This window comes from Neopsephotus bourkii, unplaced genomic scaffold (assembly GCF_033783945.1).
Source record: "Neopsephotus bourkii isolate Nb327-2 ecotype Australia unplaced genomic scaffold, CSIRO-AGI_Nbou_v1 NB_1250, whole genome shotgun sequence".
Lineage (NCBI taxonomy): Eukaryota > Metazoa > Chordata > Aves > Psittaciformes > Psittacidae > Neopsephotus > Neopsephotus bourkii.
Window position 1 is genome coordinate 5,335,063 of NW_026901735.1, and position 25,274 is coordinate 5,360,336.

Here is a 25,274-nt window from a genome sequence, read left to right on the forward strand (position 1 = left end):
AACAAATTCTGTAGGTGTTTTCCAAGCCATTTTATCTTTGTTATTTAAGTGCTTGATAAATTTTATAAGAAGTTAATGTAAACTGCTGTGCTTTTTGCATGCATACACACTGTTAACTCCTATTTTTCATTAGAGTTCCACGCAGCTTGTTTTGCACAGTGTAAGCTGAGTAATTACCTAAAGAACTTGATTTGTCCCCAGCTTTGTGGTGAGTTTGGCCTTGAGGTACAAGCAGCTGTCCTGATAGTTCTTCTGAAGCTGGCAAAGCCTTTTGTTAGGACTGCAGCTTTTTTTGCATGGCTTTGGCTGGAAATAAGATTTACAATGTTTCGGCTCCTGTTTTCAAAGCAATTTAATCAGCACTTGTTCTGCAAGGTGTTTGTTTTTTCAAAACCTATTGCTACTCAGCTTCAGAGACAAGGGAGGTTGAGAGCAGTTTAATTAGCAGGTAAGACTGATACAGTGATCCCAGTCGCATAAACAAATACACGCTTGTGGTCCTACAAAGCTCTTCTGGTTTTAGTGGGGCATCTCATGATGTGGACTCCTAGAGAGGGCACAACCTACAAACACTAACATATGATTTGCTAAGCCCTATACAAAAGCTTAGGAAGGTTAATATGTTATATCCCTGTGTTAATAAGGATGAATTTTTCAGGACTGACTTAGAATCAAACTCTTCTGAAGAATATGGCATAGCTCTGTAGAGCAGCAAGCAGTCTACTCCGTGAAACCTTTGTAAAATGTGCTAGAATGGAGCAACTCCCTTTCTCCCCTGTCTAGTTCATCCTCATCCAGAATTGGCGATGAGCTATGAAATGCCTTGAAAAGGGGTAGGAGGAGAAATTAAACTCCTGGGAATATGCCCTGAGAAGTTAAATACTGCAAAGAAGCCTGGTGTGGTGGGTGTTCTTTGGCTGTAAGCATTCTGCAGTAAACTGGCGACTTAGCAGTGCTGGTTTAGAGCTGTCTCTTGAATTTGCATACGGAGTCTCCCATCAGGTTTTCTTAGTTTACAGCTGAGGCATCTCTTCCTGGTTTGACTTGCATTTGATCCTGTTCAATTCCAGAAGCTTTAAAAGGTAACTGGTATATTATTTTTTTTTTCATGGAAGTTGTGGTTTAATAAAAACAACCTTTTGATACCTCCATTTTTAATGTTGTAGTTACTTTTATTGCCAGATTAAATTTGTGTGTGTCAGTCCTCTAGAAAAAAAAGTAGATGCTTGCAACCAGCAGGGAATATCTGGTTATTGGAGTATCTGGCATGCTGACTTTGTTTCCCTTGCCACATCTGTTTGCTCTCTTGTTACAGTAAACAGAAAAGAATCTGTAAGATTTAAAAGATGGTGGTTTTGGCTTCTGTAATTCTCAATTGAACTTTCAGCATTCCTAGCTAAAATGGCAGGGTGGCTCTTTCTGAGGTCGTCTCCAAAGTATTTTCCAGGGGTCTAGGTCAAGTATGTGATGCTAACTAGCAGAAAGCAAAGTTTAAAGCAGCCCAAATGAAGTCCTTTGCCCTGATTTCAGTGACCTCTGGTCACAATCTGTTAGTGCTCAGAACAATGTTAGTGCTAGGGTCAGTTTTTGAGACTATGAAAGAGTGGTGTTGTATTTCTGATGGGCTTAAGCCAACAAATCAGTTCTTCTATTACTATCAAAGAAAAAAATACAGCAGGTTTTCTGAATCTCAAATTTAAGTGTACTTTTACTTGCTTGCTGTGATTGATAAGGAAATAGTGGACCATGGATTTCTCAGTCTTTGCAGATGTTAGGAATTCTCCTCATGGTGATTTTTGTGGCAAAGGTTTGTGGTCTTTTGCTTAAATTCAGGTGAATTTGTTTGTGAGAGTGGTTCTGCATATTTGTTCCACTAGACTTCCAGAGGTGAAGAGACTAATTGCACACTGAACACTTGAGGGAGGAGTTAAAAGGCTGTGAGCTCTTGTTGGAAGCTAATGGATATTGAGAGTCAGCTTTCTGGTGGCTTGGTAAGAAAACAAACTGAGAAATGAGCTTCTCCTAACGATAGAGCTGTGTACAATTGTGCATGAGCCCCTTTGACAAGCATTATTGAGAGCTTGTTCTGCTCAAGAGCTGGTGGCTTGAGAAGCATGGAGCAGCATGGAGCGGAACAGACATGGTGTGACCATCCTTGTTCCATGCAGGTGAAGATCCTGCCAGAGCAGAAACTCCTAAATCTATCTCCAGAGTTCATCTCCCACCCTGAGTGCTGGCATAGACATGTTTTGGAGTGCAAAAGAGAAACTGTGGGGAGTGCTGAAATCCCCTTTTCCTCAGTGCTTTATGCCTCAGGAGCCTGCAAGGATGGATTACTGCTGTAGGATTATCACTTGGGTTTGAGTGTGATCTGTGTAATCCTTGAGTACTCCATTTGGAGATATACAAAGGTGAGGATCACAACATGGGTTGTTATGTGTTATGGTGTTGGTCATCATGATGCACAAACATGGAAGTGATGAGTTCTGCACTGCTGAGTTGTTAAATATCTATACACTGACAGCACATGGGTGGTCTTCTTCAGTTTATTTCCCCTTAAGAAAGAGGGAAAATGGTTGGGTTTTCCATTTGCATTGAAGGACTGTGTCTAGAACGGTACAGAGACATGCAGTAGACTGTTTCTAACTGCAGATAACCTTGCATTTTAAAGATAATAATGTACAAGATTGTGACACTGCATATGCACAGAAGTCACATACTGGTTGAGTATGGCTTACATGCATTGAGCCATCTGAGAAAATGAACTGATTTTACTTCACACCATACAGGTAACCACCGAAGCAGAAATGCTGCTTGGTAACAGCCAGGTTCCCAGGTTAGACGCAGGGGAAGATTCTGAGCAGCCTTTTGGAAAACAGGGTATTTCCCTGCTGTGAAATTCATCCAATAATTCTCAGATTGCTTAAGGAAACTGCTGGAAGGGTGATACATCCAAGTTACTACAGGAATTACAGGTATTTTTTTCCTAAGAGATCACTTGTAACTAATTTCTGCCTGTTCTCTTTGAGGTCTGCAGTTAACCTTTTGATAGATGTATTTCATGTAACAAATATTGTTTCAGTGTCTTAGGTTACAAACTAACAGGGGGTTTTGACTGGTTTTTCATTCCTGAAACAAGCCAAGCACGATTCTTTTAATGTGTTGATGCATCTTAAGTTTGTTTTTTCACGGGATAACATGGCAATTACAGTGATTTAGGGCAGTGGTTTGGAGTGAAGCTTTGTCTCCCTAAAATCCATGAGGCTTCTGTAAATGGAGGAATGCTTGCTGTGGTATCACTAGTTTTTGTAAGGGTTGAACAGTTTAAGACTGGGCATGTTTAGATGTTACAGGATAAACCAGCAACATAATGAAATATGAAAGAGGTTTTGTTCTTGAGTCCATGTGAACATGCAATTCAATTTCTAAGTTGCTTTTACTAAAAGCAACCAAGTTGCTAACTGAAGTTTCTAAGTTGCTTTTAAGGACAGCAAAAAGGAAGTACTTTTATGGCTCAGAGTAGCTAGAGCCGAGGCTTCAGTAGCTGTATTGTGCTGCAGATCTGACAGGCTGTGATAGGCAGTTGCTGTATACACAATGTGCTTTCTGGTTTTAGGTTTCATCATCTCCTATAGAAGTGCATGAGCTTTAACAGGCAGATTTGCTCCCCAAAGCCTTTTCTGCCCTCTAAAGTATTATTTGTAGCAAGTATTGCCCATTATAGTTAAACATATATTGCTCAGAATAGCTGCACTGTGGTTCTGCAGATTGGCTGCAGACCTGGAGTGAAGCATGCCTCTGAAAAGTTCCTTTTCTCCATAGTCCTTAGTTTTGAAATCAAGGCTTTGGAACTGTAATTGTAAACCACCCAATTTCATCACAATGTATGGAACAGGAGAGGTGTGATTTTAAAATGCCTCAGACTTCCATGGCTTTCTGATGGAGTTTCATGGGAGGTCCTCTTTGATAGCCCTTTATTTCCAGCTGTGTTCACTCACTTGTGCTGTCTCATTCCTAGAAGTATGAAAAGGAGTGCATAGTGTGAAGCTATTCTCTGTTTAGTTGAAGTTAGACCCAAGTTTTAGCAGCAAATAATTGCTTTTAAGTTTACCCTTCCCCCCCCCCCCCGAACATTTTGTCTTATGTTCACTTAGATGCAAAATACATTGTTAGTTCTAGTATCAAGTTCAAAAGGGGAAATACAAAACCCCAATTCTAGAGCACAGTTCCTGTTTTTCTGACTAGACAGCTTGAGCTTGGTCTTTACTTCTAGTTTTTGTTAGCTTTGGAAGCTGGCAAATGCTGTTGGATAGTTAGAAATGGGTCAGTCTGGGCATAATATTTATGGATCTTCTCTTCTTTTCTCAGTTACACTGGAAATGCCCCCAAGACTAGTTGTGTTACTCTTTTTCTGGCAAAGAAGAGCAGAAAGTGATGATTTTTAAGTCTAGCACAGTGTAAATTACTATGAATAACTCATGCATAAGGTACCTAGTAGAGTTGTGAAAATATAGCATTCAACAACGTGAGGCTTCCATAAAATAGAGTATTTTTCATAGAGGTTTCAGGATAGTGATTCTCCTCCTGCATTATCTTTTCCCCAAAAAGCCACTCAACCCCCAAAGAAACATACCACTGTTATATTGCCAATGAGAATGAAGATCACATAAAAACTTCACATAACTCCTGAAGGATATATATATACACACATATGTATGTATCTCCTTCATATATAATCATATATAACCCTTCATATACATCTATATATATATGCTGATGAACTACCTGATGTTGCTTTGCTACCAGTAGCCCCTTTTTCTTCTTCCCTTTGTTATTTTCTTTATGATCTCTTAAGGCATGAGTGTCAAAATTATTTGGGTCAGAGGCTATTGCTGCAAGCCTGGCAAAGACTGTTACATATGATTTGGAAGCACATAAACAGTTCTGGAGCACTACCTTATATGTAAAATACACAGGATCACATCTTGCCACCTATGGTGTGTATGTAGTATTAAAGAGGTTGTAATTGGTATCTGATCAGCTCCATCAGTCTTCGTTGAATTGTACATCTATTAAGAAGGTTTTGTAAAGGCTTTTCCGTTCTCTGATGCTTTGATCGTGAATGTACAGTTGAAGTCTAAAAGCTATGAATTCAACTGGGTGGAAATTCCCTATATGTGACTAGTTGTTCCTGTAAACTCCAGTAAACAAGACTAAGATGTGCTTTTTTCTCTGTTTTTTTGAGTGGTTTGAACAAGGAATAGCAGAGATACTGCATTCACAAAGCCTACATGACTTGTGGGTTACTAGGAGGATAATCTTGTTAGAGTGTGACCTTGTCACTCGGTGTGGCTGCAGCTAGGAGAGAGGGTGAGAAAGTATTTTCTCAAGTGAGATGCTTGATAATTGCATGTGAAACCTTTTGTCAAACTAGGCATGACAGCTCCTTCATTTCTAATCCTTTTCAGTGTTGGCTTTCAGTCCTTTCGTAGCATAATCCTGTGAGTCATTTTCTTAGAAACCACCATTGAAGGCTGAGTGAACATGTAGGAAATTCAGATTAAATTTCAGTGGTGAGTATTGACACACACAACCCCTCTGTCCCTGAGGTATCCAAATCAGCAGTGATGTCCAGTATGTAAAGTAGGAGTTGTTACAGTGAGCACTGGGAAAGAAGATACAGCAGGATGTACTTGGCGTGAGTCATAAGTGTTTGAGTCACTGCTAAAAGTGATCGAACAAGAGTGTCCCTGCTCAGCTATTTTTAATATCTGCTTACTCACATTTACTGTACTAAGCTCTTTACAGGAAAGGTACTTAAAAGCTGTAGTAAGGTCTTAAAGCTGCTTTTTGTGGCAGCTTATTTTATTGATTCAGGGTGATGTCTTCAGTCCTGCCTCTTATGAGACTTTTAGGTCTTGGCATAACTGTTGTTCTGGTTGGTGTTTCCGGAAGTGCTGCAGTCCAGGATTCAGGTGTTGCATCTAGACCCACATGGTTAAATTGGCATCAAGGCTGGACCTTACACATGTTGCAGCCAGATCAGCAGTGGCACAGCTGTAGCAGTGGGAAGGGTGGTGAGTAGCTTGGTAGTACCTAGGGGTGCTTTCCTATCTCACCAAGTAGAAGTCTGTGTCATAAAGGACATGTTTTAAGATATGAACAAATATTCCTGTGGTTTGCCCACAATGGAATATACAGCTTTTCTGTTGTAAAACCCTCCTTGCAACTTCCATGTTCCTTAGGGTGCTGCTCTTCCAAGAACAGCAACAAGTTCAGTTCCTGGAGCTCTCATGACCACTGAGGTGCAGCCCTGACTCCCTTCTTTGCATATACGGATACTCTCTTCTTTAAAGATGTTGATAGCTGTATTTGCAGGAGGAAGAAGTTGAGGAGGTTGCTTGGGGTGTGCATGTGTGTCATGGAGTTCAGCAGTGGCTTCCTGTTTACTGCTGCTGACTGAGGATTTGGGCTGGGGCCAGAGAAGGTGCAAGAGTGTGGCTTGTGGATTCCCTGTTACACAGGTCTGCCCCTGCTCAATCCTACCCTCCCCATCTCGTGGCAAGCTGTTGCAGAAATGAATGTAGTTGGGTTGGGGTGTTTGCTGCAGAGCAGCAGTGCAATCAGTGTTAGCTGGAAGCTGCTTTCTTTTCTTGATGTCCATTGTGCAGCCAGGTTCCTTGAGCCCTGTGTTGGCACTGGAGCAGGGGAGGGAGGTTCGGGTCACAGCCCTTCAGACCAGAGGCACTTTGGTTGAGTGGCTGGGTGAGGAGAAGCTCCCCATGAGCCATCATGTGCGCTTGACTCCAGAACACCCCCCTCCGCCCCCCCATGTGCTGGGCTGCACCCCCAGAGCGTGAGCAGCAGCTCAGGGAGGGGATCCTGCCCCTCTGCTGTGCTCTGGGGAGACCCCCCCTGCAGCCCTGATCCAGCTCTGGGGCAGCAGCACAAGAGGGACATGGAGCTGTTGGAGCGAGTGCAGAGGAGGCCATGGAGATGCTGCGAGGGCTGGAGCAGCTCTGCTCTGGAGCCAGGCTGAGAGAGCTGGGCTGGGGCAGCCTGGAGAAGAGAAGGCTCCTGAAGGGGAGACCTGAGAGCAGCTCCAGTGCCTAAAGGGGCTGCAGGAAAGCTGGAGAGGGGCTTGGGACAAGGGCCTGTTAAGGACAGGCCAAGGGGAATGGCTTGAACCTGCCCGAGGGGAGACTGAGCTGAGCTCTTAGGCAGAAGCTCTTCCCTGTGAGGGTGCTGAGGCGCTGGCACAGGGTGCCCAGAGAAGCTGTGGCTGCCCCATCCCTGGCAGTGCTCAAGGCCAGGTTGGACACAGGGGCTTGGAGCAAGCTGCTCCAGTGGAAGGGGTCCCTGCCCGTGGCAGGGGTTGGAGCTGGAAGAGCTTTAAGGTCCTTTCCAATCCAAACCAGTCTGGGATTCTATGAGTGGATAAACCTGGCCTGCTTGAGCTGTGGAAGCCAAGATAACTTTTCTTATCAGCCTCTTGGGAAGAAAGGCTGACCTATGGCATGTACAGCAAATATCTTGGCAGTCATCAGTGGGGACGAGCAAGGCAAGACCCAATGATTTGTGTGTTGAGTCACAGCAGCAGTGAAATGCTCCTGCATTCAAAGCTGCTGTTGTGAGAGAGTCAATGGAAGGGAGGGAGGGAGAGCCACAGCTAATCCATGTCTGCTGCTATCTGCTTCTAAAGAACTGAAATCAAATTATACCTGGCCTGACAAGTGAATTGGCCATAAACTGCTCTTGGCCAAAACTGGAAACTGAGAAGCAGCAAGTTACTGTGAATGGTCACAATATAAAGACACTGCTGGGAATGCAGACAGACTGAAAATGGAAAATCTTTTATTGCTCTTGTGTTTTTTGACTTTGAGCAGACCTTAAAGCTGTGCTTTGAAGAGTGCCAGTCGCTATGCTGACATAGAGGGTATATGTTACTCAGACTTTGTTTTTCAGCTCTCATACATTGTGTAAGCCTCGCAGGAAGATGATTGTGTTCTTCTAGGGAAGGCCACCCAGGGAGATGATTCGGCTCTACCAGAATTGCATAGAAAAGTGCAGTTGGTTGTAAACTGGAAGAGATCTACAACTTCTGAGGCAGAGAATCGCTTAGGCTAAAATCGTACGAGGTGAGATCCTGTGTATTGCCACATCTCTAAGTCAGCTGCTAAGTGTGGTGGAGTTTGTGTGGGTATGGATGAGTTTAAAGACCAGTTCTAGTCATTCTGGGACCAAGCTGTTAGTAATAGTGTAACTGTGCAATCTGCAGTGCAAACTCTCAAATCCATAAGCCAAACAGGACTCCCTAAGGAAAGAAGTTGTCCCACTGGTCACTGTCATGCACTAAAGGCACTGATGTGTATTACCACCTTTGAGCTGCTGTTGGCACAATTCTTGAAGGCAGCATGTGAAATTTGCTCCTGTTTATCTGGTTAGTTAAAAATAGAGTATGTATTTGGCCAAGAGATTGAATTAATTGAGCGTCAATATTTAGTTTGCTTGACAGGGTGATACTGGGGTATAGCTCATAGTTGCCAAGAGACTCACACCAGCAGTTCTCTTGATTGTAATAAGTACACCACATCAAGGGACAGCATTCACAATTGAAGTGGGAGAACTCACAGAAAATAATGGTTAGAACTTCAGGTGGTTGAAAAAGTCCATAATTACTGATATGGCATCTTGAAAAGCCCTACTGCCCTGCTCAGATTATCAGTTCAGATAAGTGCAAGCTTGGGAAAGTGCTTAGGTCTATGTTAATAGGTGGTGATGGAGGAGTGGATTGGATTTATGGGTTCCTTCTCAGCCCCATGTCCCTGCAGAACAAGTTGCTTGTGGCAAAGCCTGCCTGTGCTGAAATACTACATAGAATCCTAGAATCAGGAGAATGGTTTGTGTTGGAAGGGACCTTAAAGCTGATCTAGCTCCAACCCCTGCCATGGGCAGGGACCCCTTCCACTGGAGCAGCTTGCTCCAAGCCCCTGTGTCCAACCTGGCCTTGAGCACTGCCAGGGATGGGGCAGCCACAGCTTCTCTGGGCACCCTGTGCCAGCGCCTCAGCACCCTCACAGTGAAGAATTTCCTCCTTATATCCATTCTAAACTTCCTCTGTTTCAGTTTTAACACGTTACCCCTTGTCCTGTCACTACAGTCCCTAATGAAGAGTCCCTCTCCAGCATCCCTATAGGCCTCCTTCAGATACTGGAAGCTGCTCTGAGGTCTCCACGCAGCCTTCTCCAGGCTGAACAGCCCCAACTTTCTCAGCCTGTCTCCATACAGGAGCTGCTTCAGCCCCTGATCATCCTCATGGCCCTTCTCTGGACTTGCTCCAACAGCTCTGTGTCCTTATGTTGAGGGGACCAGAACTGCACACAGTGCTGCAGATGTGATCTCACGAGAGCAGAGTAGAGGGGCAGGATCACCTCCTTTGACCTGCTGGTCACGCTCCTTTTGACGCAGCCCAGGATACGGTTACTTTAGTTGTCTCAGGAGATAAAACTGATCCTAGAAGAATGTTGGGGTGTTCCTCCATTTCAAGGATGAAACAGCTGTTAGATAAGACTCCTAACTCCAGTAGTTGACAGCCTGGCCTTCAGCATATGGCATTGCTGTGATGGTAAGCAAGCCTGTAGGAGAAGCAGTATGAAACCATGGAGGATGTGCTGTTTTAGTATCTTGAGGGCATTCCAGATGTGACTGACACTATCTTTCCATTTAAAGGAGTAGCTTATGACTCTGTGTGTGTGTGAGCATGTAAGTGTAAAAAGCAGCAGACACCATCTGTAGGGTTGGACACAGGAGGCCAAAACAGCAGAGAAAGGAGCATCTGGCTTTGCTGTTGAAGAGCCGCCACAGTTCAGACTCTGCTTTTTGTTCACCAATGGAAACATAAGGGTCCTTGGTTTTTGGCAGAGCTCAAACTGTTTATTCAGCTTTCTAAATAGCTTCATTTGACTTTCAACAATTTGCTTCCTTGGTTGCAAGTGCCTTCTGCCAATTTACTTGTATTTGATGATTTTAGGAAGAAAAGAGCCTGCAACTGTGAAAAATGATGTTTTTTCAGTCTTTGTCACAGGTTTTGTCAAAGATAAATGATTCAGGGGGAGATCTGTACCATGCCGTTTCTTTATTGCCTCTACATGTGATATTTATGGCTTACCTCCTCTTTTGAAGTAAGATAGGCAATATAAGGATTCATTAAAGCCTGAGATCATAGTAATTGCAAGCAAACTGAAGTATATCCTGGGGGAGAGTCTGCTCATCCAGCTTCTGAATCTCCAGTTTAAAGAGACAAGCTTACATGCAGATGGCTGAGACCGTTTCTCAGACAGAGGAAAGCCTCAGAAACTTTATCCAGCCCACTTCAGATTTCCATTTCAAGATAAGATAAAATAGATCTTGGACTCAGTTGTCTGCAGTGACAGGAGAGAAGGATGCAGTGTCTGCATTTAGCCAGATGTATGGGAAACAGAGCAGCATGAAGGTATTGTCAGGATCCCCTCTCAGCTCTGAGAAACCTGGTTTGAAGACAGGTTCTTTCTTAACAAACCGCTTACTTGAGGATGAGGTGAGTGAAGGTCACTGCAAACTCATTCCTAAGTTGTTGTACCCAGACTGCTCATCTGTGGAAGAAGAGGTACAGCTCTGCTTCTTGAAGAAATGGGTGCCTGCGCCATTGCTTTCCAGGCAGAGACTAAAAATAAACCTGTTTCAGGTTCCATCACTGTGATCCTTTCTCTCTAAAGGTTGGTTTAGACACTGTTCTCTGCACTCTTCTGTCTCCTGCACCCTTGCAGCCACCACTGGTTACCCTTTGGCATGCATGAAATAAAGCATGAGCAGTCTTTGGTGGCGAGGCTGCAGTAGGGACCGTGGGGCTGAGCTGACCTGCTGCCTGCCCTGAGAGGCTCTGGCCGTGGTGAGATGGTGGGGTGAGCAGAAAATAAGCTGGAAAAAATCTATAAGGTGGACTGAATCACCTTAGGGGGACTTCAGTGTTGTGTCTCATTTTCCTTCACACAAGCCAATTGCAACCAGTTGTAGTTCCTTCCTCTGACTAACAGCGATAAAGATGTTTACAGCTAACCACTAATAAAGGTGTGTTCTGGTGATTAGTCAGTAATAAAAAGTAATTGTTAAGTGTGTTTATGCCCACAGATGGGCAATAAAGAACTGTATTTCTCCCATGTATTAAAACCTGTCTCAATGGCAGTAAATCTTTCTCAGCTCCACTTACACAGATGCTTTGAAGTATACACTCAGGTATGAGCATGCCAGTGGGTACATGCTGTACTGTTGAGAAGCAGTTGATGAAATTAAAAGCTAAAAAATACAGTTAGGTTCCAATAGCAGTGTCTGAACTTGACCTTGGTTTTCCTTTCTGGGGGCTGATCTCGCTTCTGGTCTCTGCCCATGCCAGTGGGAGCCAGGAAGACGTGCACTAGCTGCATTTCTCTTGAGACAAAAAGAAACCTGCCCAAGGGTGAGGCGCTGGCACAGGGTGCCCAGAGAAGCTGTGGCTGCCCCATCCCTGGCAGTGTTCAAGGCCAGGTTGGACACAGGGGCTTGGAGCAAGCTGCTCTAGTGGAAGGTGTCCCTGCCTGTGCTAGGGAGCTGCGTGAGCTTTAAGACCCCTTCCACCCAAAACCATTCTATAATTCCAGATATGCTTTGTTGGTTTGTTTCCCCACACATGGATAACAAAATGTGGTGGCTGGAAGATGACACTGGGACTCATTACCTAAAGTGGCAGTGAACTATCTGCAGAGACCCTTCCCATTAAGAAGCCCACCCACCCATACATGTGCTGACCTTGCTTTTCAAAGACACCTAAAAGCAAATACAACATTTGAGCCGCTTTGTGGTCCTCACCGTTTGTTGGGCACGTCTCCTTAAGCGCACAGCTTTGGTCCAAGTGTATGGGTCTCAACCTTAGGCATCACACATGAAGGCAGAGGTAGGACTGTCAGAGGCCTCTTCCTTGGCTTGGCTGATGTCTAACATGAAGTGCTAACCCTGTCACTCTCTTCCCAATTTTCTGAACTTAGAATGCTTTTTCCTATACACAATGAACCAGTGTAGTCCAATAAATTCCCATGGGAATTTTGGGGATTGGAAAACTCGCTTTCCTCTGAGCATGTCTCTGGTGCACCCATGTGGCTAAATACAGACATTTTTTCCTTACGGTTTATTAGAGCATTCATCCCCTGGATAACCTGAATGCTTTCAGTTTCAAATAGTAGCCCCTTCTTGCTACATCTACCATTACTAGAACATTTGCCCTCAATATGTAACTGCTTTAGCACCAGTGGGAACAGCAGTCCACCTTTTATTTCCAAACATGATGACTGCCATTTGCTGTAGTGAAAAAAATGAAACCTGGTGTCTGAGAAAGCAAAATCCAATTCAAAATATAGTAGTTAATAGGTATAGTAAGACAAGGCTGAGATGTTATTGTGACTCTTTCACTAGTTTCCAAGTGGATAGGTTTTAGTTGGAGGTCAGTGTATTGATTTTTCAAAGCTCTGGGTGGCATTGGCATAGCTGCTGTAGAGCTTGTTTCTGTCTCTAAGTGGGTCTCAGATGGCTGTGGCTTTCCATGGCAACGCTTGCAAGAGAACATCTGTGTATAAATTGTCTAAGAAGCAACAAAAAATGATGTGTGGATGTGATGCAGCAGTTTCTCAGTAGACTTGAGGGTTGGTTGGTCACTCTCTGGGATGGTGACCTGCAAAGTGTGTGACTGCAGTGGCAAGGGATGGGCAGGGAAGGCTGAGGTTGCTCAGCTTGCAGTCATGGAGAAGAGAACTACAATCTGTTTTCTAATGTCATCAGTGGTTTGTGTGATGTAGAAATCGTAATGCAGCTTATACCTGGCAGAGGATGAGGTAATGCTGCTTTCAAGACTAGTATTTCATAGAATCCCAGGCTGGTGTGGGTTGGAAGGGACATTAAAGCTCCTCCAGCTCCAACCCTGCCACGGGCAGGGACACCTCCCACTGGAGCAGCTTGCTCCAAGCCCCTGTGTCCAACCTGGCCTTGAGCGCTGTCGAGTGTCTTTTATTTGGTAGCTGTAGATAAGGCTGTACCTTAAATCGGATTAACCCGGAGCTGTGTTGGTAAGACCAGAGGTCATTGGGCTCAGCTCTGAAATCCCACTGGAATTTTTCTTGTTGCTCCACTCCTGCTTTACCATGTATGATGGCCTTTACCGATGGTTTTCCACTGTGACTTACAGGACCAGTTAGCACGCTCTCTGCAATCAGAGCACCAGCTGCTTTACAGGGATTTCTGCTCTTCAAATCTCAGCTTTTTACTTTAATGCACTGGAAATTATATATATATATATAGTATCTAATGGAAAAGGCTTAGTTGAGACAGTGTCTTTAACCCCGAGATTGTTTCTGTACCATCTGGCCCTACTTCCTCCAACCAGAATTGCATGCAGTGTTCATTTGGGGCAACCAGCATTACAGCAGGGTGATTGTAACTTACTAAATGATGAGTAGAGAACAAAGAGAGGGGAAGGAGACTTTGAAGATCAAATTGCTTTTGCTGTTGATAGAAAATCCCAAGGTGGCTCTGAAATTGTATGGTTTTGCAACCGTGTTATAGAAAGAATGTTTGCTGGTTAGGGGATGTCTTTGTTGGTGGTTTGCTCTGAGCAGAAAGGCAGAGATAACTGGTAAAGTTTTGTTTGCTTTTGTTTATGACTTGTTTTAAATGGTGAGCCCTGAAGAGGGAACTTTAACAATATGTTCTCACCACATTACAAAAAGAAGAGAAGAAAAAGGCAAACCATCAAAAAACACCAGCGTGCAAAGCCACCACAGGAAGCACGCGACTACCAGAAGTCTGTGTGAATACAGCAGTCGAGGGGATTCAGATGTCTTGCTATATGCAGAGTAGATGTTGACTGCATCGCTTAAGCTCTTTAAGTTAAAACTCTTTAAGTACAAGCCATAAAATCACAGGTTGATTTTGGTTGGAAGGGACCTTAAAGCTCCTCCAGCTCCAACCCCTGCCACGGGCAGGGACCCCTTCCACTGGAGCAGCTTGCTCCAAGCCCCTGTGTCCAACCTGGCCTTGAGCACTGCCAGGGATGGGGCAGCCACAGCTTCTCTGGGCACCCTGTGCCAGCGCCTCAGCACCCTCACAGGGAAGAGCTTCTGCCTAAGAGCTCAGCTCAGTCTCCCCTCGGGCAGGTTCAAGCCATTCCCCTTGGCCTGTCCCTACAGGCCCTTGTCCCAAGCCCCTCTCCAGGTTTCCTGCAGCCCCTTTAGGCACTGGAGCTGCTCTCAGGTCCCCCCTTCAGGAGCCTTCTCTTCTCCAGGCTGCCCCAGCCCAGCTCTCTCAGCCTGGCTCCAGAGCAGAGCTGCTCCAGCCCTCGCAGCATCTCCATGGCCTCCTCTGGACTTTTTTAAGTGCTTATGGCAACAAGTTAGCGACGCTTCCTTTTAAAGCAGGTACAATACAAAGATGTGCCAGTGTTTGAGCTCATTCTTCTGAGGGCTGCTATGGTCAACCTGAGGTTGTTCACGGGGAACATCAGTAACTCCTGCTCCTCAGGATGTGTTGTCCTGCCGGCACTGCTTCTGGGCAGCTCAGCCCCATTGCAGGATGACCCTGGGCAAGTTCCTCCTCTGAGGTAAAGACATTTTGCTGTAGCAGAATCTCCTCTCCCACCAGTTCCTTCTCTGAGGCTAAGTGGCTTCCATGCATGTGGTGGCTGATGGTGGGGGATGGCATAGAGGATGAGGAGGGAGCATGGGCCTTGCTTGCTGTCCCTTTTTGCTGCCACCATCGTAACGCTCAGCCTGTGCAGTTGGTGCTGCCAGCTCTAGGAAGGAGGAAGCAGGGGGTGGAGAGATGTGGGACAAGTCTCCATTTTGTGACACCATTTGAAAGCAAAAAAGCTTTAGAACATCTGCAGCTGCTCTCAAGGAAGCGGCCACAGGGCTGAGCACGATGGAAATGACCGCGTGTGGCTGTGGCGCCTGGAGCTCTGCTAGAGTGGCCTGTGAGCAGCAGCGAGTCTCGGAGGAGGGAGCTCTGCAGCAGCTCTGTGGTCACCAAGAAGTCCCAACCCCTTTGCATGTTTTCATACTCTTGAAGTAGAAAGTAGCGTGTGTGAAGCCCACCTCCTCAGACCGTTGGTGTTCGGAGCATCTGTCGCTTCTCATTCAACCTCTCATGTTAGAGGCTGCCGAGTGGGATGTGGGAGACCCAGGCTGGTTACCAATGCTGGCACTGATTTCCTGGGTAAGTGAGCAAGATACTGAATTTCTCCTTCTCATCTACTCATTCACAGAAGAGACATGCTGATAATGTTCCTGTGCCATCTCACCCGTCTTGACTTTGCGAGACAACAGCTGTTTGCTTGTTTTGGTTTGTTTCTTACTAAAGATCCTAAGACGTGATCAGAAATCTGGGTGCCACCTTAATAAATCTAAGCTTGTTTTTTCCTTAAAAGCAAGTAAAACTTAGGATTCCCTTGTTGAGGAGCAACAGTGGGTTGTGGAGATGGTCCTTGTGCATGTTTTGCAACAGAGGGGTACAAACAGCCCCTCCCAGGTATAATCTTAGTCTAAGAACAGTGCGGTGCCAGGATGGCACATGTAGGATCTGGGGTTCATCTCTTCTGCACATGCACAGGCTGCTGAGCAAATGAAATCAGTGAAGTGAATAAGGTGGAGATGGGATGGTCTGTGGCTTGGCTTATGAGGAGAACTTGGAGTTGAGCCGGTAGATGCATAGCGAGTCTCCAGACATCAGGTTGCTTCATCAAAGATTTCAGCATGGTGACATCCCTGAGATTTTAAGGCTTGGGAGAGCAGGACAAAGTGACTTCTCTTGCTCCAGGCCGGTTCTGCACTTACAGACCTTTATATGGAAACCATGGATGATCAAAGTGCCTCGTCTCTCTCCTGGTGGCTTGTCCTGCTCAGGAAACTACTGGTAGTTCCTAAATATTCAGGCAGCAAAGGTACCTTGAATTGGGTTGTTTTGGGGAGGAGGAGGGTAGATGTTGAAGCTTTGTAGAAGTCCCATCACAGGACGGGATGGTGAATCTCCCTTGTGCTCCTAAACCCCAGTTCCCTCCTGGCCAGGCAGCTGCTCTTGCCACGTACATGCACAGCACAGTTGCGTGACAACACAGTCTTCAGTGGGTGGAGAATGCTGTGTGTGTTGTAGTGGTTTTTCTTCCATTCTTTCCATGTTCATTTCCACCCCTGCCTTTCTGATGGATCTGTGCAATGAATACAGTGTGTTTTCCTCTCTTGGAGAGCCATTCTCTGGGCGTCGGCACCTCTTCGTAGACCCAACAGCTGTGCTGACTTTGGGCTTGAGCCTACAACCAAATACTCTTGAGTTGAAGGAGTTAGTGCGTTAGTGGACCTGATGTACATGACCCCATGTTCACTCTCTGCCCTAGCTGAGGCACATGATGTGAGCTTTCACGGGAGTTTTAACTGGGGCACAGAGAGCACATCCGTAGTCTTGCCACATCCAGTTCTAGTGACTTGAAGAGGATCAGTTGCCAGATAAGCCCAGAAGGAACAAGCTTTGCACCCCCATGACACTTTCTCTTCCCAAAAGACATGGATTTGGAGGTCTTTGCAGTGACTGATTTTCCTGAAGGTTTTTCCGCGCATCTGAGGTGAACTTCAGGAAACCCCTTAAATCAGTGCAGTGCCACCAGGAAGAGGCTGTGTTTCCTGAAGATCTGCTTCATTGCTGGGAAGATGATGTGGCTCTTTGCCAGCGAGCTTCCATCACTTCTGAAAGGTGCATACTTGTAGCTGCTTGCTAGTGTGGGGATGGAAGTGAGTGGTGTGGAGAAGAACATAAAGGAAGGAAAAGGGTAATTAATGCTGTGTCCTGGGCAGGAATAAAAACAGATTGTCCGTGTAAATCTCTTAAAGCTGGAATGCCCCTTTGCTCCCGTCTTAGTAATAAAGCTCTTATTTAGATGGTTGGCTTGTGGTGAAAAAATACCTAAATGAACTTTCATCTAGTTAGTGGTAATAGGGTTTGGAGTATTGGCTACATGGCAGTTACATAAAATTCATGTCATTGTTTGGAAGGTTTCCGTGATGGATAGAAGCTTGGTAGAGGCATGTGTTTGCCTCCAAACTGATGTTTAAGCTGAAAGTGGTTAGTATTGACTATACAAGGATTTAGTAACAGATTGTAAGCTTCTCAAGAATTGTGTTATTAAAAGTTGTTATTATACCAGAAATTGCACACATTTATAGTTAAGTTGTTGGTCACTATAAACATCCAAACGAACATCAGGCTGGAAACATCAGGTAATTCAGAGGGAAAAGTGACTTTGTGTTCATGTCCATGCTCACACATCAGTAACAGCCATTACAGACAGGCTGATAAAGATGGTAAATTAACAGGCAGCTATCTGAGCGAGCTGAAAAACTCCTTCCCACGTGGGTGACACGTCAGGAAATTCAGAGAAGTTGCTGAAATTGCATTGGAAAAGCAGAGGAAATGAGCATGGTTCATTCTCATAGTGAGACAGTGAATTGAGTGGGTTCCTGAAGTGTTGGGTCTGGTCTGGAGCAGTCAGTAAGTGAAGCAGGCAGCAGGAGTCTGCCTCCTCTGCTTTTCAGAGTTATATTGCTAAAAATGGAAATATAGAACATCTATTAACAGAAGTGTGTGAATAATGGAGGCTGGCTGACATACCCTGTCCTGATGAAGATGCTGCGAGGGCTGGAGCAGCTCTGCTCTGGAGCCAGGCTGAGAGAGCTGGGCTGGGGCAGCCTGGAGAAGAGAAGGCTCCTGAAGGGGAGACCTGAGAGCAGCTCCAGTGCCTAAAGGGGCTGCAGGAAAGCTGGAGAGGGGCTTGGGACAAGGGCCTGTAGGGACAGGCCAAGGGGAATGGCTTGAACCTGCCCGAGGGGAGACTGAGCTGAGCTCTTAGGCAGAAGCTCTTCCCTGTGAGGGTGCTGAGGCGCTGGCACAGGGTGCCCAGGGAAGCTGTGGCTGCCCCATCCCTGGCAGTGCTCAAGGCCAGGTTGGACACAGGGGCTTGGAGCAAGCTGCTCCAGTGGAAGGGGTCCCTGCCTGTGGCAGGGGTTGGAGCTGGGTGAGTCCCTTCCAACTAAAACTGTTCTGTGATTCTATGATTCTATTATCCTATGTACCCTGTTTTTCTGTTAAGAAAAATAGCTATGCTTTAAAGTATTTTTACTGAAAATATCCATTATATGTGCTCTCAGCCTCGTGTTTAAAACAAAGCTTTACAACATAGATCAGTCACGTCACAGAATGAATGCTATAGAAAAACCCAAGGGGAATTAGTGTGTCTGGTTTGGAGGCAGTGGTGAGGTCACTCTGAAGAAAAGAGGAAAGTGGAATGTGTAATTCCACTGAATTACACATTCAGTGCAAGAATCCTGTGGGAACAAATAGTATGTGAAGATGATGAAATATTGCATGTGCACAAAAAGGACCCAAATAGAGTTTAAAAGGCAACCTCATTCTGCCCTGTAGCGTTTGGGTTCTTGAATTTCCAGAAATGACACTTTAAAAGCTTGTTTTTTCTGCAGTATGACTGGAAAGAAACACCCCCAGAAAAGAGCATCAATAACAGTTATTAAAGTATTTGTTATTAGCAAGTGGAAGGTCTGAGAGCTGAGGTAGTGTAGTGAGCAGAGCCACGGGTCAGAACAAGACAGTGGCACCGTAGGCTGAACCTTCTGCTGTCCTCAGGCTTACTTGGACAAGAGTTTAGAGCTGAAGGAGCTCTATGCATGGTCATTTTCTACTTATTTACCTTTTTCTTTCCTGTGAGCATTCCTTCATTGAGGCTGGTCCAACCTTTGTCTACAGCAGTGGTGGTTGTGCCTTCCCAGGGCTGCTGGAGGAGGTGGTCGGTCAGCAGCGCGATGGCTCTCTCAGTGATGTGGGATTTTAATGTGCTGCTTTGCTATTGTATTGTTACTGTCTTTTTCTCTCATTAAAATGTATGAAATAGAGCACTTTTAGGAAGTGATTTGATGAATTTATGAAGGTTCTATTTTAAATGAGTCTCTAATAAGTTATCATAGAATCTCAGACTGGTTTGGGTTGAAGGGACCTTAAAGCTCCTCCAGTTCCAAACCCCTGCCACGGACAGGGACACCTTCCACTAGAGCAGCTTGCTCCAAGCCCATTTCCAACCTGGCCTTGAACACTGACAGGGATTTTGGGTTATGGTACGTGTGATGTATAGGCCTTTTCACACGGCCTGTGGCAAGTTCTTGACTTGGGTGTTGAAAAACCATAATAATTGAGACCTTTTGAACTGACAAACTATGCTACTGCCAAAATGTTCGTGCCCTGCATGCCTGAGGAAGCCCTTTCTGTTGTGTTCTTAGCATAAACAATCGTAAGCATCCTCTGGCTCTGTCCCTGTCATGAAACCAGAAACTAAATCATCCAAGAGGGAGAAAAAAGAGGAAGAAGTTGCACATGGTGCTTCAAACCGAGTTCTGGTTTGGTCGGGTTTTATCTGGGATTTTCCTCTCCTCACATTTTAGGGACTTTTGCCCCTGAAACAGACCTTCCATCTTTGCATTTTGCTGCCATGATCTTTGCTTATGGTGGAGGGGTTTGTGTTTTCCCTTTGCCCATCAGAATGTTTTCTGAGTGGAGAAAAAAGGGTGCTGGGTCCATGGGGTCCTGCTGGGATGCGAAGCAGCTTTAAGGCAGCTGAAGGCATTTCTCCTGGCAGGCATCTCTTCTGCCTCTCTTTTGGGAATTGGAGCAGCTCTGCTGGGAGAAATTAAAGTGTGTCCCACTGAGAGTGAGAAAACTGAGCTGGGGTAAAACCCCAACACATCCTTTTATGTGCTCGGATGGGGAGCCCAAGCTATGTGCCATCAGCAGCCTTGTTTGAACTCAGTCCTCTGAGTGAGAAGTCATCTTAAAAATGCCTTTTGGAGCTTGTAGCCAGTTTCTGTTGGTATCTGACGTCTTGAGCTACCTCCCAGCTGATGGTTTCATCCTGTTTCCTTATTCAAGTGATCCTCTATTTGTGTTTCAGGGTATTTTGTGGAGAGGAACTCTTGGCAGAGCTGAGTGCAAATGTCCCAGCTGCACAGGAGGCTTTGGAGCTAGGCTGGCTTTCCTGGGCTCCTCCATCCATGACAGCAGCGTAACTTCTTCCCTATGGCTCAAGGAAGATTTGCAAATAGTTTCTCAAGTATTTTATTTATGCCATTGCCTTTTATTTCATTGATTTTTGAGGCACATGGAAGTTTCAGGGAGTTATTTAACAAACAGTGTTGCATATATATGTATATATATATATGGGTTTTTTTGCCTTAGAAATAACAGAACTATTGGGCTTGAACCACTCTGCTTTTACTAAGGACATCTTGATAGTTCCTTGGCAGGAACTTGAAGTTTTACCAGTTATTATTCTCTCTACTTATTTCACTGTTTTAATAGTGTAATAGTCATACCAGAACCAAACTAGTTTTGAAGAACTTACCTTTAGAACTCACTCCTCCTGTTTTGCAACTTGTCATCTTCCTGATACCAAAATACTGTGATAATATTTCCTCATCAGTGTATGAGGAAAAAAAAAAAAGCTTTTTTGGCTCCAGATCTGTTCACTGACCTCCCTCAAAGAAATTAAATGTGAGTTTTGGCAATCGTGGGCAAGTGGTTTTGGTTTTGTGCCTGTGCGTGCTGAAAAGCGCTCATTTTGTGGTTGTCACCCATTGCATGCAGGATGAACCATTGTCCCCCTCTGCTGGTGGTGCACTGGGTGGGTTGTGCTCACTCTGAGTTACTCTCAAGCTGGAATTCAGACTTTAAAGAAGCTGACAGGTTGGTGTGTATACGTTGGGCAGGATTTAAAATGACCAGAGAAACCCTGTGCTTTAGGGAGTACTCAGGAGGCTGTAGTGCATCAGGTTTTGAGGTGTGGAGTTAACAAGTGGTATCTTGCAAAAAGCCATCCTGCCTTCCCCTAAGTGAGTCCACAGGAGGCCATGGAGCTGCTGCGAGGGCTGGAGCAGCTCTGCTCTGGAGCCAGGCTGAGAGAGCTGGGCTGGGGCAGCCTGGAGAAGAGAAGGCTCCTGAAGGGGAGACCTGAGAGCAGCTCCAGTGCCTAAAGGGGCTGCAGGAAAGCTGGAGAGGGGCTTGGGACAAGGGCCTGTAGGGACAGGCCAAGGGGAATGGCTTGAACCTGCCCGAGGGGAGACTGAGCTGAGCTCTTAGGCAGAAGCTCTTCCCTGTGAGGGTGCTGAGGCGCTGGCACAGGGTGCCCAGAGAAGCTGTGGCTGCCCCATCCCTGGCAGTGTTCAAGGCCAGGTTGGACTTGGGGGCTTGGAGCAAGCTGCTCCAGTGGAAGGGGTCCCTGCCCGTGGCAGGGGTTGGAGCTGGGTGAGCTTCAGGGTCCCTTCTAACACAAACCAGGCTGGGATCCTGTGATATTTTGCAGTGTGCATCACAAAAGACTTTCCACCATGAGAAACAGACATCAGCTGAAGAGAAAATGTGCTCTGAACAAAATAAATGCTGCCCTGTCAGTCAGACTATTCCCAGCAGAGTCCGAGTGTATCCTTGTTGTCCTGTATTGTGTCCCCTGGAGTAGTGCTGCTCAAGGAGGAGGATGGGTTAAGTGTTGGGAAGTGCTGCAGTAATGAGCAGGGGAAAGTGGAGCTTGTGGTGCAGGAAGAGACGAGTGGAACATGGCACAAGCCAAGCAAAATGCAGCCTGAGAAAGGATACAGCCGGTATCTGTGAGTTCATCAGGGAAGTGCTTGCAAGGAAGGGAGATGATCTGCAGGATACACACAAGGAACAATGGTCTCCTGAGGCTCTAAACCCTTCTAAGTGTCAAAGGATAAAAATCCCCTTCAGATTTCTGACATGAAGCATGATGTGTAATGTGATGCCTGAGATTGCAAGAGCCAGAGTGGAATGGCCATGGAGAGCTCTGAGTCATGCACCGGGAACAGTCGGATGCACTGTACATGCTTACAGGCAGCAGGGTCTGGAGGGGTGAAAGCGTTTCCTGGCTGTCACTATGTGCTGTGAGCTGTATGTACCATAACACTACTGTGTAGAACTGGTGAGAGCTGCCACTGCTGAGACAGCAGGAATTAGTCTTGTTTAAGGAGACACTTTGGAAGGTTAAGACACATTCTTAAAAAGGTGAATTCCATTGAGCATGGGAATACCTGGAAAACTCATTAGGAAGTTAAGAGATTGGATGTTGGTTGCTTTGGTTCATCCCCAAAAGCATATTGTAAGTGAAGCAGCACTCGAGGGTGGAATTGTTTTTGCATTCTGGGAACTGCTGCTGTGATCAGAAACAAGAGTAGGAGCTGTTGAGCAAAACCAAAGAACCCTGTGTTGAAAAGCAACAATTTTGATTTATGAATCCACACAAAAGCAATGGTTTTAGGTTTCCCTTCGTTTTTTTCAGACATCTGGACAACCTTTTGAATCTTGCCCGCACACACACTACAATATATTGAATTTCACTTGTAAGATGTCATTTAAACAGGAGTGTTTTCACTTAGATTAAAGCTGATATCTTTAACCTTTTGCATTTCAGTTTGATGGTGCTATACAGAAATAATTACTGCCTTGTCTGCATATTCCAGTAATCATGCTATTAGTGCTTCTCCATATTGCTGTTGAGGCAATGTGTCTGGAAACTTAAATTTAGCCTTAAAGTGGCATGGCTGGAAGAAGCATATGCAATTCAATTGTAAATGTGTGTTGTGCTGTTAAATGTTATCTTTTTGTCTATGGCAGTATCACGCTTGCTGGGCAGTTTCCAAGCAGAAGGGAGGATGTGTGGCAGTGACAGATTTTCTCCAGACTAAGCCTAAGGCTTACAAAGCAATATTCATTGAAGTCTGCTGTGGCAGCAAAACCAATGCACATTTAGTTCAAGTATGTTTGGCAGAGAAGAAGGAGGGATGGAGGATACAAATGGAGGAGTCTTTCAGCCTCAGATGAGTGATGGGTGATGTTTAACCAACCCTGCACTACTGTCATGTTTAGTTTAGACACATTTTGTCACATTGAGTTTACTGTCACACTCAATTAGTGCCTACCCCAGCAGAAGCCATGGATGGTTTCCACTTGAGAGCACGGAGTTGTGGCTGATGGACAGTGATGCAGCACAAGTGCCAGAAGAGAGGAGTCTCTGGAGATACAGAGCAGAGTCCCACATCATTCTTCTCTTGGAGAAGTCCAGACTGTTCTTCACCTGGCTTATTCCCATACCAGTGGGAGAGGAGCAGCCTATCCATCTTTGGAAAGAAGCATGCAGTCATGCCTTCCAAGCATGCCAGCTCTTTCACTGATACTCTGCACTATCATCAGGGCTAGGACTAGGTAGACATCTCACCAATGCCCATTTTTCCTCCACCTGCTTCTTAAGTGTTCCTATAGTATCTCATTTATTTTACAGCCCTGGTGTCAGACAATGCTTTAAGTAGAGGCACTGTCATGCCTGCCATTGAAATATCAAGATGGTATTGGTGTTTTCCTGGCTTGCTTCAGGTGCTAAGGATAGCCTCTAACTTTGGGTGGGAGTAGTTTTGCAAACCAGCTCTTGGATACTGAGGTGGTTTGTGGTGTTGGATAAGGCTTAGAAAGTAAATGTAGGGTCTTGGAAGGTGCTCCTGCTGCTTGAAGACACTGAAGTCAGGGTTGTTCAGCCTGGAGAAGAGAAGGCTCTGGGGAGAGACCTTAGAGCAGCTCCAATGCCTTCTAGTGGAAGGTGTCCCTGCCTGTGGCAGGGGCTTGGAACTGGGTGAGCTTTAAGGCCCCTTCCAACCCAAACCACTCTGGGATTCTGTTCTATGAAGGTTCCTCTGAGTGAAGTACGACCCTTGCAATGGTACTTCCTTGAGTAGTTTCCTTATTCTCTGCACTTTTCACAGAGCAAAGGAGAATAAAACAAAGAAAAAAACCCTGATAATTTGGATGGGAAGAAACAATAGAGACTGGGGAGAAACTGGAATTAGCAACATGTAGTTAAAAATGTGAAGAATTAAGTGCCTTCAAAAGCCATGAGGGAGGTAAGGCAGAGAGAAGAATGGTCCCGTGGTCACCCAGCTAAGGGTTGCCGTAGTTATGACACCAAACTGATGGTTGGTGCTCTGAAAATGTAATAAAAGGGAAAAAAAGAAGGAATAACCAAGGCTTTCCCTCTGTTTTTTGTTTGCATCTCAGCCAATGCACCCAAGGAGCCAAAAGAAATCAGCACACTCCTAGATGCTTGCTGTGAATGTCTTTGGATGAGACTAAATTCAGTTCTCAGTTATCTTAATGGAAAGATTCCTTTGGATTTCAAGTGGCCTGACCATATGTTTTGTGCCTCAAAATGTACAAAGCAAATCCTAACATGCATTTTGTATTTCTTTTGTCAGCCAAGGTCAAGTTGCCCTTGGAGAGTGTGAAGATAATCCGTTTCAGTTGCGTAGAGGATCAGACAGTCACATAAATGCAGGTGTGTTGGCTCTTGAGGTTTGGTTTTGTTTGCTTTTCGGTGGGAGGATTATTCATAAACTGTAGACTTGGTGGTTTGGGCTTTTGTTATTAATTGAGTTAAAGCTTAGTGAAACATGGAACACAGACCCCATAATACCCAGAGTGTGTGTTCATCCATTTCCTTTCTGTTCTTGCTATTTAAACACAGGGTATAAAATGCAACAGGAATTTTCTTTCAGGTCAGATCTGTCTTTTATGCATTCTTGGCAGTCTAAAAGCTAGTGCATTAAACCTACTTAGTGCTGCTCTTTCCTTCTAGAGAGAGAGAAGTAAGAATAAATAACAGCTCTCCAATAAAGCTCGTTTCACTGTGACACGTTAAGTATCAGGAGTTTAAAAACAAAGGGTGACAGGGGAGACAACTACCAAATATTTAGCTGTTAAGGAGATTGTAAAACAAAAAGAGCTTCTATTTTTAATGGAAATATAACTTGTACTGTTTATATTGTCCAGCCTCAAGTATTGTTTTGCAGCCAGTTAAGTTCTTAAGGATGTGAAAGTTGTTCCTGTTTTACAGTAAAAAGAGAAGCCTTCTAGAATAGTTGTGGAACCACCAAAACAGAAGGGAATGACTTGGAACAGAGTGACCAGAAACAGGATAATCATTGACATATCTCTTCTTTCCACTTTTCTCTTCATTTGTGAAAAGTGCTAATTTGGAGTAATCAGGTTCCCCAATGTGAAGGCTTTGAGGAATGCTGTGCCTAGCCCCTAGCCCATGGTAGTATGCAGCACCC

The 25,274-nt window shown here is 45.1% G+C and overlaps 1 protein-coding gene across 4 annotated transcripts in view; it reads left to right on the forward strand.

Annotated features, from left to right (window-relative positions):
- JAK1 (Janus kinase 1) overlaps nt 1-25,274 on the forward strand; it is a 62,468-nt gene that overhangs the window by 9,939 nt on the left and 27,255 nt on the right. For all 4 annotated transcript variants that reach the window (XM_061364923.1, XM_061364924.1, XM_061364926.1 and 1 more), the window contains exon 2: nt 24,417-24,496. In XM_061364923.1, coding sequence (XP_061220907.1) covers nt 24,491-24,496 — 6 coding nt within the window. In that variant the 5' untranslated portion in view covers nt 24,417-24,490. The remainder of the gene's footprint in view (nt 1-24,416; nt 24,497-25,274) is intronic.